The 17,213-nt window shown below is 35.3% G+C and overlaps 1 protein-coding gene across 5 annotated transcripts in view; it reads left to right on the forward strand.

Annotated features, from left to right (window-relative positions):
* LOC124090050 (vascular endothelial growth factor receptor kdr-like) overlaps positions 1-17,213 on the forward strand; it is a 303,001-nt gene that overhangs the window by 125,082 nt on the left and 160,706 nt on the right. For all 5 annotated transcript variants that reach the window (XM_058578313.1, XM_058578318.1, XM_058578317.1 and 2 more), the window contains 3 exons: positions 140-290; positions 4,722-4,842; positions 8,256-8,364. In XM_058578313.1, coding sequence (XP_058434296.1) covers positions 140-290; positions 4,722-4,842; positions 8,256-8,364 — 381 coding nt within the window. The remainder of the gene's footprint in view (positions 1-139; positions 291-4,721; positions 4,843-8,255; positions 8,365-17,213) is intronic.

The raw sequence follows: 17,213 nt of genomic DNA on the forward strand, positions 1-17,213 counted from the left end.
TGAAGATATCAACTACTTATAAGCTGATGTAGAAGCATTTCAATGTTTTAATCACTGGGATACCTGTACTGGGAGTACCAGCTAAAATGTCAGCCTTAGTGTGTGATAAAAATATATGCTCTTTTCTCCTTTTTTCTAGAAAAACCTAAGATTTATGAGAAGGATACAGACTTGAAGACCAATAATGCAGTATTCCTGGGAAGTGAGAACACCCTTCGCTGTACTGCAAGTGGCCTGCCTTCACCCTCCTTCATGTGGGCCTGGGAGCCCTGTAGCCAGACAGATGAATTGTAAGTGACTTTCATGCCCAAGGACCTGGCACAATTTTAGATCTTCTGGATTTACTGAGTTACATACAGATCTGACAGACTCAAGATCTTAGCAGAATATTTTTTCCCTTTAATCTGATATGAGAGCTCCTGGGATCAGGGATATTGGATGGGGCCAAGGAAACCAAAGGAGGAAGTACTCCAACAATGCCCAAGCTCCAGGGTTTGGCTGATTCTCTCCTTCCAAAGTCACAGCTTAAAATAACTAGTGGCATTTAGATGTAGGTTATGAACTGATATTTTAGTAGGAATGGTACAAAACAGGGAAGATTTCTAAACATCTGTCATTGCACAGAACAATTCAGTAATGAGCTAGGGAAGTGGACATGTCTTATCTGTTTCAGAACCACTCCTATGATAAGTCTTATTGGAATAGTAATCATGGCTCAAAAATTTGTCAGCATCTTTATATTCAAATACACTCATTTTATTTTACTATGATCCTTGCGTAGGATGGAAGAAAGGGATTCCTCTTTCTCAGTAAACAGCGAAGACAGAGAAGCAAAATGGGGATAAATGACTCATTTTTTTAATTTTTAATTTTTTTTATTTATATATGACAGCAGAATGCATTACACTTTTATTACACATATAGAGCCCAATTTTTCATATCTCTGGTGGTATACAAAGTATATTTACTCCAATTCGTGTCTTCATACATGTACTTTGGATAATAATGATCATCACATTCCACCATCATTTCTAACCCCATGCCCCCTGCCTTCACCTCCAACCCCTATGCCCTATCTAGAGTTCCTCTATTCTTCTCATGCTCCCTCTCCCTATCCCACTATGAATCAGCCTCCCTACATCAAAGAAAATATTCAGCATTTGGTTTTTTGGGATTGGCTAACTTCACTTAGCATTATCTTCTCTAACTCCATCTATTTACCTGCAAATGCCATGACTTTATTCTCTTTTATTGCTGAGTAATATTCCATTATGTATATATGCCACTTTTTTAATCCATTCATCTATTGAAGGACATCTAGGTTGGTTCCACAGTTTAGCTATTGTGAATTATGCTGCTATAAACATTGATGTGACTGTGTCCCTGTAGTATGCTGTTTTTAAGTCCTTTGGGTATAGACCAAAGTGAGGGATAGCTGGGTCAAATAGTGATTCCATTCCCAATTTTCTAAGAAATGACTCATTTATCACAACACAGTCAAAGCAGAAATAACAATGAGAGTAAGGTACCCTGACTATTAGCCCTTTGAACTTCTATTTATCAAAACCCCACTCTATGCCTAGTACATATTAAATACTTTGTTTTTTGCTTTCATCCAATAAGCTCCATTTCAGAGTAGCTTCTTCAACAAGGAGTTGAAAGTGCCTACTATAAAAATCAGAGAAAGGAAATGGAAAATTCAGAGAGACCAAATGAATTGCCTCAAATTCCAGAATGATTAGCATTTAAGAATACTTGGTTTAAAAAGAACAGATAAAAAATTTTTTAAAAAGAATACATGGTCAATACTAAACTATTTTATATCATAAAATTTCTCTACAGGCCTGCTATAGTCAAGAAATTCTATGCCTTGGAATAAATCTGAAATTCTATAAACAGTTTATCTGAGTTCTAGGTAATTTCTAAAGGATGACATATTTTCTGACCAGGAAAGTTAATCTGATTAAGTCATTGCTGCACTGTGCTGAACTCAAGTGAAGTTCTGAGCACATAGTCATGAGTGGTCAATAACTAGGAGCTGGCTTAGCTTTGGGTGGAGAGGCCTTGACTCAGAGGGAATGTAGGGAATATGGCCTTCAGACCAAGATCTAGATCTTCAGGTAGGAGGGGCTTTTGGTCTGTCTTACAAGTAGTGTCCAACAAACTTCCATAAGAGAGCTACATTTAGTTGCTCCCTGCCTACAACTCTTTTGGAAGCATCCTTATTTCTTCACAGTAGGCACTCTTGAGGATGGTAACAGTAGTGCTGCCTACTTGCTCACTTTTGGTTTTGTTTAGTTCCCTTGCTCATTCTGACATTCTATAATCCATAATTCACACCTGTTGCTCTCACTTGATTGAAATGCAGTGAAACTAGTTGCATTATTTTTGTACCTTTTAATGAGCTTGTTTGGAGGGCAGTGCAGCTACTCGTATATCCTTGACTGAAGAATGCTCCTCCTCTATCAGGGAAGGTCATTCTCTTTGACCAAGGACTCAGCTTTGGTAAGGAGAAACAAGAAGCAGTGAGGGAGGAAGGGGATACCTGCCTATCCAGTCAGATCAGCTGAATCAACCCTGGAAACCAATAGGGTGATGGATGTTGCAGCCAGATTGCCCTCACATTCTGTTGCTTTTTAAAAATGGGTTCTTTTTAGTTATTCATGAGAGTAGAATCCATTTTGACACAATTATAAAATCATGGAATATATCTTGTTCTAATTAAGTTCTCAGTACTTCTCTTTACTCTTCTCTCACTCCCTGTTCCCTTCCCTTTGGTGATCTTTCTGCCATTTACCCATAGGTATTTTTTTAAATTGATTTCTTTTGATGTACACAATGATGAGATTCGCTGTGTTATATTCATGTATGTACATAGGAAAGTGTCCTTCCTTTACCCATCCCCCCTCTTCACTTCATTCTTCTTTGTCTAGTACACTGAACTTTTTGCACCTTTCTATCTGAAGGAAAAGAGAAGGACTGAGTAAATATTTTTTTTTCTGACATAAGTGCCTTTTTGAAGTGCCTTTCCGAACAAAATTTACATTAAGTTAACAATTACTGAACACTTACTATATTCTAGGAGAAATTCTAGTTCCTGTCAGACACATTCATTTGAAACTCAATCCTCACTGAATTCTTTAAACAAGCCCATAGGGTAGCGAATATTAGTTCCACTTCCACAGTTGAAGAAACAGCTCAGAAGGGCAAGTAAGTTGTCAGAACAAAGACCTAACAGTGCCTGGATGTGAATTCCATATCTGCTGAGTACAAGTTCAGTACTCTTATCATTTCCTCCAGTAATGTACCTTCCTGTGGATCTTACTTGAACAACAAATGCCTAGAACTCTGCTCCTTTGACACTTTCTTCTTTGGTTAAGTTTCAGAGCAGGAAAGTTCATTTGGAAGGAGGTAAAAGTAAAGGAGAATCTCAAATGGCTTCATATTCTACTATAGTCTAGAAACAAGAAAGTAGAAAAATACTCAAATTTTGAGCTCAGCTAAATTTCAACTAAATGGACCTTTTTTATTCTTTTTTTTACATTATGAATTTTTAATCCCAGCCACCAGATACACAAAGATTTTTGTTGAAATTGGATTCACAAATTCCTGTTTTCTCTAATGTTCTCAAAAGGTAACTGAGCTAACTGAAATTTATTTTTATTGGTATATTATGATTATACATAATACTCAGATTCATTGTGACATATTCATACATATACATAATTCAGTTTCATTCTCCAGTAGCTCATGTTTCCCTTCCCTCTTCCCTCCACCTTTTCTTCTTCCTCAACTCTACTAGTCTCCCTTCTATTTTCATGAGGTCTGTTTTCTCTGTAGCTTCCACTCATGAGAGAGAATTAATGGTCTTTGACTTTGTGACTCTGGCTTATCTAGCTCCATTATTCTCATGAGATCCATCCATTTTTCTTCAAATGACATATATGGACCTTTTGTTTTTTCAACACTTAAGGTATGCTTCCAGATCAGTACATTTGAAATAGCTATTTACTCCACTTAGAATTGTTTTCCCTGAGAAATCTTCATGGTTTATATTTCTTTCAGAACTCTACTCAAAAATCACTTCCTCAGAAAGGACTTTCATGAACATACTATCTTCTATTATCTTCTAATTTCGAACTATCTCTCTCTGTCTCTCCATCTCTCCATCTCTGTCTTTCTGTGTGTGTCTAGAAAAGAATATTAGAGACTAAGTAATTTATAAGCAGTAGAATTTCATTCAACTCATGAATATACAAGTTAGAACTTTCAGAAATATGGCTCTGGAACCTGGTGAGGGCCTTAGTGTAGCACTGAAATGTAGCAGAAGGGGGAAGGGAAAAAGAATGAAAGAGCAAGTTAGAGCAGATCTTGCGTTTATCATAATACTGCTACCATGGTAATGATTTCAATCAATTCATGAGAGCATCACTTAATCATTTTCTATTAAAGGTCCCACCACTTAGCACTGTTGCATTGGATATTTAGTTTACAACATATAAATCTTAAACAATATATTAAAAAATAGCACCAAATAATTGCTTTATTTGCATTTAACCTAGATGAGATTCAAATTATTTTATTCAATAATAAAGGAGACTTGTGAGGATTCTCTGGTAAAAGTCCTTCCCTGATTAATAGAATGTACTCTCTGAAGTGCTTGATATACCTTGTACCCTTTTTGGTGAAAAGACTGAAAATGCCATCTCTTTCTTTACCAGTTGTAGGGAACGGGGCAAACGTATATATCTTTCCAAAGAGACTTTGAAAAGTGACCTCCCTTTGAGCAACAGGATCCTTTCCATTGAGGAAATGGTATTGACACATGGAGAAAAGTCCAAGGTAGGTAGATGATTGAAAGTTACTGTGGTAGAAGTGATCTTAAAACCTCAATAAAGTAAGTCTATTCTTCAGGCACTGATATTAATTTCCAGAAATGCCTAGGGGCTAGGGTATGGTTGAAAATTATACTGATTATAAAAAAGCTTATAGCTTATAAAAATAAATATTGTTATTATAATTAGGATGTAGCTTTCTTTCTTATAAAGCTTCTCTTTAGTCAGCTCCTTTTATGTCCCAAGGTCATGAAAGTAGTAAAAATGTGCTTGAAATAAGAGTTTTCTGATAGCCCTTGCTCATCTTGGTTTCTGGAGTCTCAGGTTGAATTGTGTTAAGGGGACCGTGGAAGTGTTTTAATGGTCCTAAGGATCAAATATATAACAGCACTCACAGCCAGTTAACCTTGGTGCTGTGAGATCTTTGTTTAATGCAATGAGAGAGGTGAAGGATAAAGCATGATGGAAGATGGGAAAAAAACCATAAATTGTAATATTGATGAATCTGCCAAGGATGGCAATGCTGTATGATGGAAAATTCATCATATTGGGACCCAGAAGATTTGTGTTGGAATCTTGGTTCCATCAGTTAATCACTAACTGTGTAAATTTAAGCAATTCACTTACCCTCTCTGGATCTTAGTTTCAAAATCAGTAAAATGTATGTATGTATTCATTCATTCATTCATCAAACTGTTACTATACCTGGGATGGTGATAAATATAAAGCAGACATCTCTTCCATTTTCATGGAGCTTATTGTGTATAATGGGATGTGGATAAAAACCATGGGTCAATATTTTAAAAATACAAGTTATTAAAAATTTTATGAAGAAAAATCGAGCATAATAGAGAGTAGAACCTACCCTACTTTGGATTAAAAATAGCTACTTTGACAGAGAAAGACTTTATGAAGAAGAAACATTTAATTTCATACTTAAAAGATAAGGAGACATTCATGTAACAAAGTATGCTCTGGGCTAGGCTAGTTCTGTTCAATAGAAATATAATGTGGGCTACAAATAAATTCTGAATTTTTCTGGTAGCTACATTATGCAAAGTAATAATAAACAGATGAAATTAATTTTGATGATATATTTACCCAGCATATCTAAAATATTATTTCAATTAAAATAGCATAAAATATTCATGAGGTATTTTTCAATATTTTTTTTCATACTAAGTCTTTGAAATCCTTGTGTATATTCTATAATTAAAGAACATATCAATTTGGAGTAGCAACATTTTAAGTACTCAGCACTTGTGACTTTTCACCACCATATTGTACAGTTTATGTCTAGCCATTTTTTTAAGGCCTTGAGGCCATAAAGACTTTTGTACATTTGAGTAACATTAAAAAAAATCCAGTGTGGCTAAAACATGATAAGTAAAGGAGACACTAAAAATAATTGAAGTCTGATAACAGACATGGACTTGATAATATAAGGCCTTGAAGGAATAGTGAATATTTTATATTTCATCCTGAGCACATAGGGAAGCTGTCTAGTGATTTTGAGAAACATGGCTCTATGAATTTTTAATGAGCTTACTCTGCTGTGTTATTTGCTTGGAAGCTCTATTTTCTTTGAAGGAGGCAAGAGAGGATGCAGAAATCAGAAGTCTTTTTTATGTTCTTGGTAAGAGTGACAACTGTTGATACTAGAATTGTTGTAGCATTGACAGAAATAAGAAGATTTTTGATGTTTTGAAGTTTTTTGTGGATTGGTAAGCTGTGAAGATAGGGGAGGGAAATAAAAAAAAAATATCAAGTATTCCTAGATTTTTGTCATGCCAGTTGGTTGCTTCCAGTGACTGATATGGGAAAGAGTAAGGGAATAGCATATTTTCATTAATGGGAGGTTGAATCAAGGGCTCAATTTTAGATGTGTTGGTCTTATCTAAGAAATTATGTCAAGAAGGAAATTGTAAATATCAGGAGCTCTGATAATAGTAAGACTGGATATATGAAATGTGAAGTCTTGTTTTGTTGAAGATTTTAATGGCATGGAACTTGGTGAGCTGAGGAAAGCATATGGAAGCCAGGTCTGAGTTCTGGGTCCTTCATCATGTATAAGTCAAACTAAGAGGGAGGATCCATGAAAGCAGATAGAAGAATGGTCAATGATGTAGCAAGTAAATTAGGGAAATGGTTTCCTGGAAATAAAGAGAGAGAATTGTGTCATGGAGGGAATGACTGATTCTATTGAATGCAATTAAGTGCTCAAGTAAGATGAAGACAGACAAATGTCCACTGGCTTCACAAAGTTATATCAATATTTTAATCTCTTTTGATACAGCTTCTTTCTAGACATTTCTTATATTCCTTTGGAGATCATGTTACCTTACTTTTACATGCTTCATGTGTCCCTAAATTAATATTTGTTCATATGCCAGATCAGTTCTCTCTACCAGTTTTATAGGGTGGCTTTTTATTGACTATGTATCCTGGATGTCAGTTGGATAGGCTCTACTGACTTTGGTTGCAGGTTGGAACTTTAGTGTAGAATCCGTGTATCTTTTCCTGCTGTAATCTATATTGGTAAATGTCTGGGAATGTCTCGATATCTCAAACTTCAGGGGTTGTGGGATTGAACTGATGGCTGTGAGGCAGCTCTCTAATTCAATGTGATTTTCCTGTCCATATCTGGTTTTTGTCCTATAGAGTTGTTTATAAAATAAAAAGAGAGAGTATATGTAAAATACTTACCATTGTCTCCAGCACATTGTAAAATGTTTTATTGAAATGTTAGTTGTTGTTTTTTGAAACTTAATGTACTTTGTTGCAATATTGTTAATTCCTGTATGGTATTCTTGTGAATGACTCTATAAGTTGTTTTGATTTCCTCTTGAAATTGGATATTATCCTATTTCTAATATCTTCCTAAGAGATCCATACTCAAAGAAGACCTTGACTAGAATGTTTGTCAAATGTATTAGTGAATAAATAAATATATACCACTTCCTATATAGCCTCATGCATCAGTCAGGATAGCCTAGGTTGTACGGTGATAGTAAATGCCTCCAAAATCTGGTTTAAAATTATAAATATTTATATCTGCAGGAAGGCTTTTTTAAAATTTTAACTCTTTAGGGATACAGGCTGACACATTACATTTTTATTTTAACCCTATAGGGATACAGGCTGTTCAAATATTGATAATCATCATGCCAGAAGCCAAAAGCTATGGAGGGTTTTGCAATACAAAATAAATGTTCCAGTTTAGAAGAGACACACAGCATTACCACTTTCAAATCATTGGCCAGAATAAGTCACACAGCCTCATTTAATCACGAAGGAGCCAGAATGGGAATTCTTACTATTTTTCTGGAAGGGAAAAGAGTCAGAAATATTTAGTGATGAGCACTAATTGCTACCTTATCTTATAACTGTGATTAATGAATTTCTTTTTCTCTCTTTAAGACCCTGAGCTCACTGACCATACTGACCAGCAATATTTCTGGTATATATTACTGCATAGCTGTAAACAAGGTTGGCATTGATGAGAGAAGCATACAGTTCTTTGTCTCAGGTAAACTTTGAACTTGATAAGATAAAGCTGTCCTCTGTGATTTGATTCGATGTGGCTGGGAAATGTGACTTTTCATGGTTAGCTCAACTACACACCAGACAAGATGCCTGATAATATATCATTGAAAATTCATTGTTTAGGATTAAAGTAGAATCCTGCTGAAATGAAAATACATTGGGGGAAGGCAATATATTGAGTCCCTTTAACACCAGCCTTTTAACACCAGCCTTAGTCTGAGTCTGATTAATATGGTTTCCTTTTGTGTATTAAGGTAATTTATATTTGCCCAACTCTCTTCAAATCATTATCTAATTTGCTTCTTTCAGAAACTTTTGAAATTAACAATCTAGATGATAAATGATGAGAACCAAAGCTTAATTTTTGATTCTTAAAATGGCATAGAACTTAAGTAGATGTTACCTTAGTTTTACATGCTTCATGTGTCCCTAAATTAATATTTGTTCATCTGCCAGATAAGTTCTCTCTACCAGTTTTATAGGGTGGCTTTTTCCTGACTATGTATCCTGTATGTCAGTTGGATAGGCTCTACTGACTTTGGTTGCATAGAAAAGCATGTAAAAGTAAGGTAACATCTACTTAAGTTCTATGCCATTTTAAGAATCAAAAATTAATGGCATAGAACTTAAGTAGATTATTGTTTATTGAAAATTTATTTGTAATTTTCTTCAGTATCTTAAGCAATTATTCTTTAAAACTGAAAGCATTATAATTAATTATAAATCATTTAAATATTTGACACACGGTTGAATAATTTCTTAGGCCATTTACTTAGCTATTCATTTGGAGAAGGTGAACATAGATTTTAGAATCAGATGGGTCAGCCTATTTTTAAGCTTTGTCTCTTATTTTCTGAGGGATTGTACGATGTTGAGCAAGTCACTTCAGCTCCTTGATCTTGTTTTCTCATCCACAAAATGAGAGTGATTGCATCCATTCTAGAGAGTTAATGCAGGAGGAATGATGATTAGTGAGATAATATCTATTAAAGATTCTATCATATAGGAGCTCCTAAACAGATGCTCATTATTATGCACATAATCTCTAACAGTGAGAAATAATGAGAATATATATAGTCTGTGTAGCACAGTGGTTGGCATAGAATCATGTTGGAAGATCAGTATGTATTTTTCTCTATGTGCTTTACTCCTGTCTTATTTTGTTCCTATGGGCTAATGAAAAGGCATGTGATAGAATTTAGAAAAGAAGGAAAAATGTGAGCAGGTCAGGTATGAGGACTACAAGAAAGCCTTATCATACCAAGATGGAAGTAAGGTGGCTGGCTAGGAGAGCAAATTCTGAAGTGAACTTTAGAGAACTTAATACTTCTTACCACTAGTTAGTGATATATAATGAGAATCACAATTGTGTTTACCATTTGAATAATGAAAGAATTATGTGAAACTTCAAGGATGAAGAGAAGAAAGCAAATGGAACAAACATGCTGTCTGGAATGTTGATGAAAATCTTTACTTTTTGAAGTCAACTTTACTTCCAATTATCTTTCCTGGCACTGGGCTGAGGCCTCACATCAAAAAGCAGGGTGTTCCATATCTAACTAACATTGATACATCAGATGTGAAGAATTGCTATGACTAAAAAGTTTTATTCAGATGAGAGCTTGAACAAAAGCTATAGGGAGGAGTTGGAGAATGAAACAATGAATAATTTACTGGCATAGATAGATGCTACTGCAGATAGCTTCTGGGAACTCAGTGGCTCACACCATCCCCAAAACAAGGGCTTCTGAAGGCATTCTGGAAACATCAGATCAGTGATACTGTCCTGTATACCATGGCAACTGGTAAAGTATAACAACAATAACAACAACAACAACAATAGTGGCAGCTAAAATTCACTAGGCACTTACACTGTGCCAGGTACTCTACTATGTGATTTACATGGTTTAACAAAAGTAATTCTCACCACAATTCTATTAAGCAAACACAATTATCCCCATTTTATAGGTGAAATTTCTGAAGTACAAGTGCAATATAGCTAGAATGGAGTGAAGCTAGACACAATAGCTTTTGACAGTATATACCCAAATACAGAATAATAACCATACCATATAGAGAAATTTGGTATGGCCTGCAAAGGAATCTTCTTTTATCACAAGCAGTATGAGAAAGAGTGCCTTGATGAATGAAAGCATAAGTCTTATGGGCTTGTCATCTGTCCAAAAGAGTCCAATTTCTTTTGACAAATTTCTCTCTGATGACCACTGCTGTAACAACTCTGTCTCAGAGTGGTTCTTTTCCTCTCTTAATACCCGTAGCCAAAGATAGAAAAGCATACATTTCTTGGGTCCTTTGTATCTTGGCTAGGTCAAAGCTGAACTGTTCAATATTATTTTATTGAACAATTATTGCACATTATTATATGATAAGGTTTCATGCCTTATGCTTTATCATGAGATAGGCATATAAAGGAATTTTTAGCATACCTGAGTATAGAACTTATTGCTGTGAAAGGTGTAAGGCCAGAGTGCCAAGTGTGGGGACTGCCAAAAACAATTCACTTTTTTCTTCAAACTCCACTAACCATGCTTCCAATACATTGAATTTAGCAGTAATTTCATTCAACCCTTCCCTCAATTCTCTTTTCCATGAAAACCGATGATGATTTTTAGTCATTTCTCAAGAACTCTTGCCAAGACTTAGAGATTGTTATGCTTATGTTTATTTTTTTTCTGAACTGTTCCTAGAAAAAGGCTGAAAGATTTTGTTTATGCATCAGACATCTTTCTTTTTGTGGGGATATACAAATATATTTTTATTCTTTTTATTAATTGTAATAATTCTATGTAAATGGAGTTCACTGTGGAATTTTCAAATATGCTTGTGATGTGCACTAATCAAATCCAACCACTCTTTTTCACCAATCCCCTGGATATACCCTTCCAAGTCCCTAGTAATAAATATTCTACTTTCAGGTTAACTTATTTTTAGTTCACACATATTAAGTAGACCATGCTGTACTTGTCTTTCTGTATCCACCTTATTTTACTTAACAAAATGTCCAGTTTCATCTAGTTTGCTGAAATAACAGGATTTCATTCTCTGTGGTTGTGTCTGTATACAAAATATATATGTATCCATTTTTCTGTTCATAGACCCCTAGGCTAATTCCATATCTTAGTTATGGTGAATAATGCCAGAATAATAAACAAGACCATTCAGATATCTCTTTGGTATGTTGATTTCATTTCCTTTGGATATATACCCAGAAGTGGCATAGCTGCATTATATGGTAGATCTGTGGGGTTTTTGTGGTTTTTGAGGAACATCTATACTGTTATGTATAAATGCTGTACTAACTTAAATTTCCACCAGTAGTACACAAGAGTTCATTTTTTCTGAACATTCTTGTCTTTTGACTTTCCTATGCCTGGATATTATTATCCTTATCAGGGTTTGAGAAATTTTCTGTTGATATTCTCAAGTCCTACTTGAACATCAATGAATAAAATATTTTCTCTTCTCTTTTAATGTTATCATAATATACCCACATTATTTCCCCATTCCTTTTCATTCTTTTGTCCTTTTACTCCTCTATTTTCAAATTGCCTGCCTTTGAGCTAATTCTTCTGTTTGATCTGTTCTGCTATTGATGCCTTCAACCCATGTTTTAATTTTGTTTGGTATAATTTTTTTTTTTTTTTGTATCATAGATTGAACTCAGGGGCACTCTACCGCTGAGCCACATCCCCAGCCCTTTTTGTATTTTATTTAGAGACAGGGTATCACTGAGTTGCTTAGTGCCTTTCTTTTGCTCAGGCTGACTTTGAATTCACAATCCTCCTGCCTTAGCCTCCCAAGCCGCTGGGATTACAGGTGTACACCACTGCGCCTTGCATTTATTTGGTATAGTTTTAAACATAACAATTTGTATGATTTTTAAAAAATTACTTCAAATTGTTAAGTTTCTCTTTTAGAGTATTGAGTCATTTTTTCTAAGTCTGTTCTAGAAATTTGTTGAATTTCCTTTGAACAGCTATTTTCAATTCTCCTTTTGAGAGTTTGCAGGTATTTGGTTTTGTATCATTAGTTTTTGATGCCTTATTTTGTTAGTAGGTGAAGATGTTGATTCATATTGGCATACTACATCATCTGCATATTGAAGGATTAAGTATTTATTTTAGCACTTATAATTTGACCTTTAACATTTTTTATTGTTGAATTATATATAATAGTGAGATTCATTGTGATGTATACATACATTCACATAACACAATTTGTTCAATTTCATTCTGCAGTATTGCCCCTTCCTTTCACTCCCCCTCTTCCCTCCTCCTCAGTCCCTTTCCTTTATCTTACTGGTTTCCATTCCATTTTCATGAGTTATTTTTAAAAATTTTGTGTCTCTAGCTTCCACATATGAAAGAAAATATGATTCTGGAGTTTTTGATTTTCGCTTATGTCACTTAACATTATTGTCTCCATGATTTTCCTGTAAATGACATATTTGTCTTCTTAATGGCTGAGTAAAACTGATATATATATATATATATATATATATATATATATATATATATTTATATATTATTTTCTTTATCCATTCATTTGTTGACAGATATGTTGTCTCTTTCAATAACTTGGCTGTTATGAATTGCATTGTTCTGAACATATTATGCATGAATCAATAAAGTATGGTGACTTTCATTCTTTTAGATACTGACAAGTGATATAGCTGGGTGATATGATGGTCCCATTGCAGGCCTTTTGATGAACATCCATACTTATAGTATGGCTTTGTGCTTGTCATTCCAGAAATTCTAAGAAGTCAGCCTTTTTTTTTTTTTCTGAATCTGTGGACCTTTTCTTATTTCAGCAACCAACCAATTGCACCCTATATCCACTATTGGTGTCCTGTCACTATTTGAACACTAGATGGAGATCAAAGCCCAGGTTTTTCTGAAATCTGCAATTGGTGTATTCAGAATGAATGAGGTTGTGTTTAAAATGGGTAATCCATCCTCACAAGATTCCACCTGAATCTAGAGTAGTCCCAGAGACCTTACCCATGGTCACTGGTATGTAGTCAGGTACTATTTGATTTGCTTGGTTGTGGGCCTCACCTTAGAGTTTTCTGTACAACAAATTGGCACTTATCTACCTTTCCCTCAAAATGTTACGCTGTTTGGAGTTGATGGAAGAATTATGTGGGCTGTCTTATGGCAAGCAATGCTACAATGCTGTGTCACACTGAGAGCCCATAGCCTGCTGAGACCAGTACAGTACGTGGGCAGGACCAACATCCTCAGTGATATTTGTTTCCCATTGCTGAGGTAGACTTATGGCCTAGGACCACTCCAATGAGCCATGGTTGTTGCTGACTGGAAGGAAAATTCAATCAATGAGGTCTATGCATGCCGCAGTCTAGCTGGGCACAAAATCACGAGCCACTCAAACAGGAACAAACTTTATTTTGAAACTCCCCGCCAATGCCCCGTACACTGGGGGGGGGGGAATATGCTGACTGACACAGGCAGCAACAGGAAATCCCTCCTCAGGAATTCCCTCCTACTTCCCCAACCAATGGGAACTCTCCAGGAGTCCTGTAGCAGGCTGAGGTGGACAGCAGGGGTCTAATATCCATATGAATGCAGATCTTAACATAATCATATCATCTCAATGACTTGCTGGTGTCACCTTTCAACCAAAAATGCCATGCATCATACTACTTGGCTATGGCTCTTAGCATATGCATTTTTACCTGACACTGGGTCAGGTCCAGGAATAGGCTGGGAACAAGGACCATTAGGATATTCACATTGTTAAGGATCAGTCTCCTTGCACTCATTGCCAAGACATAGTCCTGTGCTCACTTTCATGGCCTAACCCTTGGTGGGAGGGGTTTACCTTCTTATTGTAGTGCCAGTGTTTAGGGGAGGGGTGGCAGCAACTGTCCCTTGGCCACCCAGGTTATTGATTAGGTGGGATTTACTTGAGTCTTGCTGCACAGGGATCTGCACCTTCTCTGGGTAAATGACAGGCCCATGCCATGGCTAGTGGTAATGCAAATCAAAACATGAATCTTCTCCACTGGGGTCTAGGTCTCTTCCTGGTGATGAGACAGGCCTAGAGGCTCATTCTTGAGCACTGGCCTGGGTATAGGGGACTGTGGTCTCCATATTGTATTGGGTCTCACAGTGTTTTCCAGCACTGAACACCAAAGCTAAGTTCAGTGTTGATTTCTCTATCCTACTCTTCAGTGAGTGGAGTCTTATTGTTGAACTTTGGGGAAAGATGATAGAAGTTGTCCCTTAGATGCCTTCATAAGTAGAGTCCAAGGGCTCAGTTTGTGGGTATTGACTAGTGAAATAGCTGTGGAGCTTTCCTTGGCACTAATTTCATTGTGGAAGGCCTGGTATTGGTTTTGAAGTCTAAGTCCATGGTTAATTACTTCTCCCTCTCCAAAGCAAGAGGTGTCTCTTCACTGAGTTGCTTGGAGTTGGGGAAGGCATGATATAGACATCTTTTCTTCCTGCCTTTTCAGTGAATATTTTTATTATTATAATTATAATTGTTATTATATGAAAATCAGGCACTGAGTTTTCTCAAGTGGTCTTATTAAATCCTGTGAAAGTAATTTGGTATGGGAATAGGTTTCTATATAGGTACATAATTACTGGAATATCTCACTTAACCACCATCTTACTTCCAATTTCTCAATTTTTCTTATTATTTCCTGTGCTTTTAGAGTCATATCCAAAGCATCTCCCACCAGACCAGTATGATATAGCATTTGCCATGTATTTTTTTCTTGTAGTTTTATGGTTTGGGGTATTGTATGTAAGTCTTTTTTTTTTTTTTTCACCATTTTGAGTCAGATTTTATAGGTGGTGAAGACATGGGATCTAGTTTCATTCTTCTACATATGGATATTTGCTTTTCCCAGCACCATTAATTGAAGAGACTATCCTTTTCCAACCTATATTCTTGGAGCTTCTGTTGAAATTCAGTTGGCTATGAAAATGTGGAGTTATTTTGGGGTTCTCTGTTCTGTTCTATTGGTTGATGTGTCTGTTTTTATGATATTACCATACTATTTTGTTTACTATAACAATACTATGTTTTGATGTTAGATATTGTGATACCTCCAGTTTTGTTATTCTTGCTAAAGATTGCTTTGGCTATTTGAAGTCTTTTTTCTTTCCATGAAAATTTTAGAATGATTTTTCTATGTTTGTGAAGAACTCATTTGGATTCTGTAGGGATTGCAATGAATTTGTCAATCACTTTGGTAGTATACACATTTTAACAAAATTAATTGTTCCAATCCATGAGCATGGGGTATCTTTCTATTTTTATATCCTCTTCAATTTATTTCATCAGTGATTTTTAGTTTTGATTGTAGTATTCTTTCACATCCTTGGTTAAATTTTTCCCCAAGCATTTTTTTGCAGCAATGGTAAAAGGGATTGTTTTCTTGATTTTTCCAGCTAGTCCATTATTGATATGTATAAACACTGTTGATTTGATTTTAGTAAGGTGGTTTTGTATCCTACAACTTTACTGCATTTGTTTATAAGTTTTTGTTGGGGTATATTCTTTAAGAATAAAACTATGTTGCCTGAAAACAGAGATAAGTTATATGTCAGGAATACAATGCTGGTTCAGCATACACAAATGAATGTAGGTGGTACAGCACATTAGCAAAATGAAGGACAAGAATATGATTGTGTCAATAGATACAGAAAACTCCATGTATGTATGATATTTCAAAATACACTCTACTGTCATGTACATCTAAACAGAACAAATAAAGATAGAGAGAATCCAATAAATAAAATTGAAGGCGAAAAATGGGACAGACATTACAACAGATACCAAGAGATCAAGAGATCATTGGGGAATATAAAAAAAATTTAAAAATCTTCCATCACTTTGTGATTAAAAACTCTTAACATATCAGGCATAGAAAGAACACACCTGAACAACAAAGGCCATGAATGACAGTCTCATAGCTAATATCATAATGAACGGTAAAAAAGTTGTAAGCTTATGCCCTTTTCTAACACTTTTATTCAGCATAATATTGATATCCTTCTTACAGAAATTAGGAAAATAATGAAATAAAGGGTTATCCAAATTGGAAAGGAAAGGTTTTTTTATATCTCAAGACTTGACACATGAAAATATATGTCAGGAATTATATAATACACCCTGGTATGAAAGAAAGCTATGCACATTACTGAGAACTTATGATCTTTTGTAGCCTGACTATGAAATTTCCAGTAACCATAGCTATATTAAATTCATCCTCCAGTGGTCTGTATTTATTTCCCCATCAATATGATATTTTGAACTGCATTACAGAAAAGGTAGTAATTACTCACAGCATCTTAACACATCATTCAGTGGTTAATGAGTGTTCCATGTTAGCCAAGATGGTATTACTAAATTCAAGCAATGAAGATGAGCTACTTAGTGAGACAGATGGACAGTCATAAACAAGTCTCAGGAGTATTTATAAGAATATAAAGTCAGGGTATGTGAGTGTCCTAAATTTGTGAAGTACAACCAATTAATATTTTTGCCATTCTGTTCTTCATAAGATATACTCAAGCCTCTTACAATCTAATTGATGATAGACGAAAGATAAATATGCAACATCTACATCAAGCCACAATTTGTATAATGTCAGATGATATTATCATAGAGAATGGAGAACATATTTTATGAAGGCATAGCCAAAAGTAGCTCCACCAAAACAGACACAGAGCTATATAGATGGATGATTCAAAAAATCAGAGAATTGAGAAAAGACATTTAAAGGAAAGAGGTTGATTTGAGCAGGTGTACATAGTGGAATTAATAAATCAA

The sequence above is a fragment of the Marmota monax genome, unplaced genomic scaffold (assembly GCF_021218885.2).
Source record: "Marmota monax isolate L192 unplaced genomic scaffold, Marmota_monax_Labrador192_F-V1.1 WCK01_AAM20220418_F8-fsc00134, whole genome shotgun sequence".
NCBI lineage: Eukaryota > Metazoa > Chordata > Mammalia > Rodentia > Sciuridae > Marmota > Marmota monax.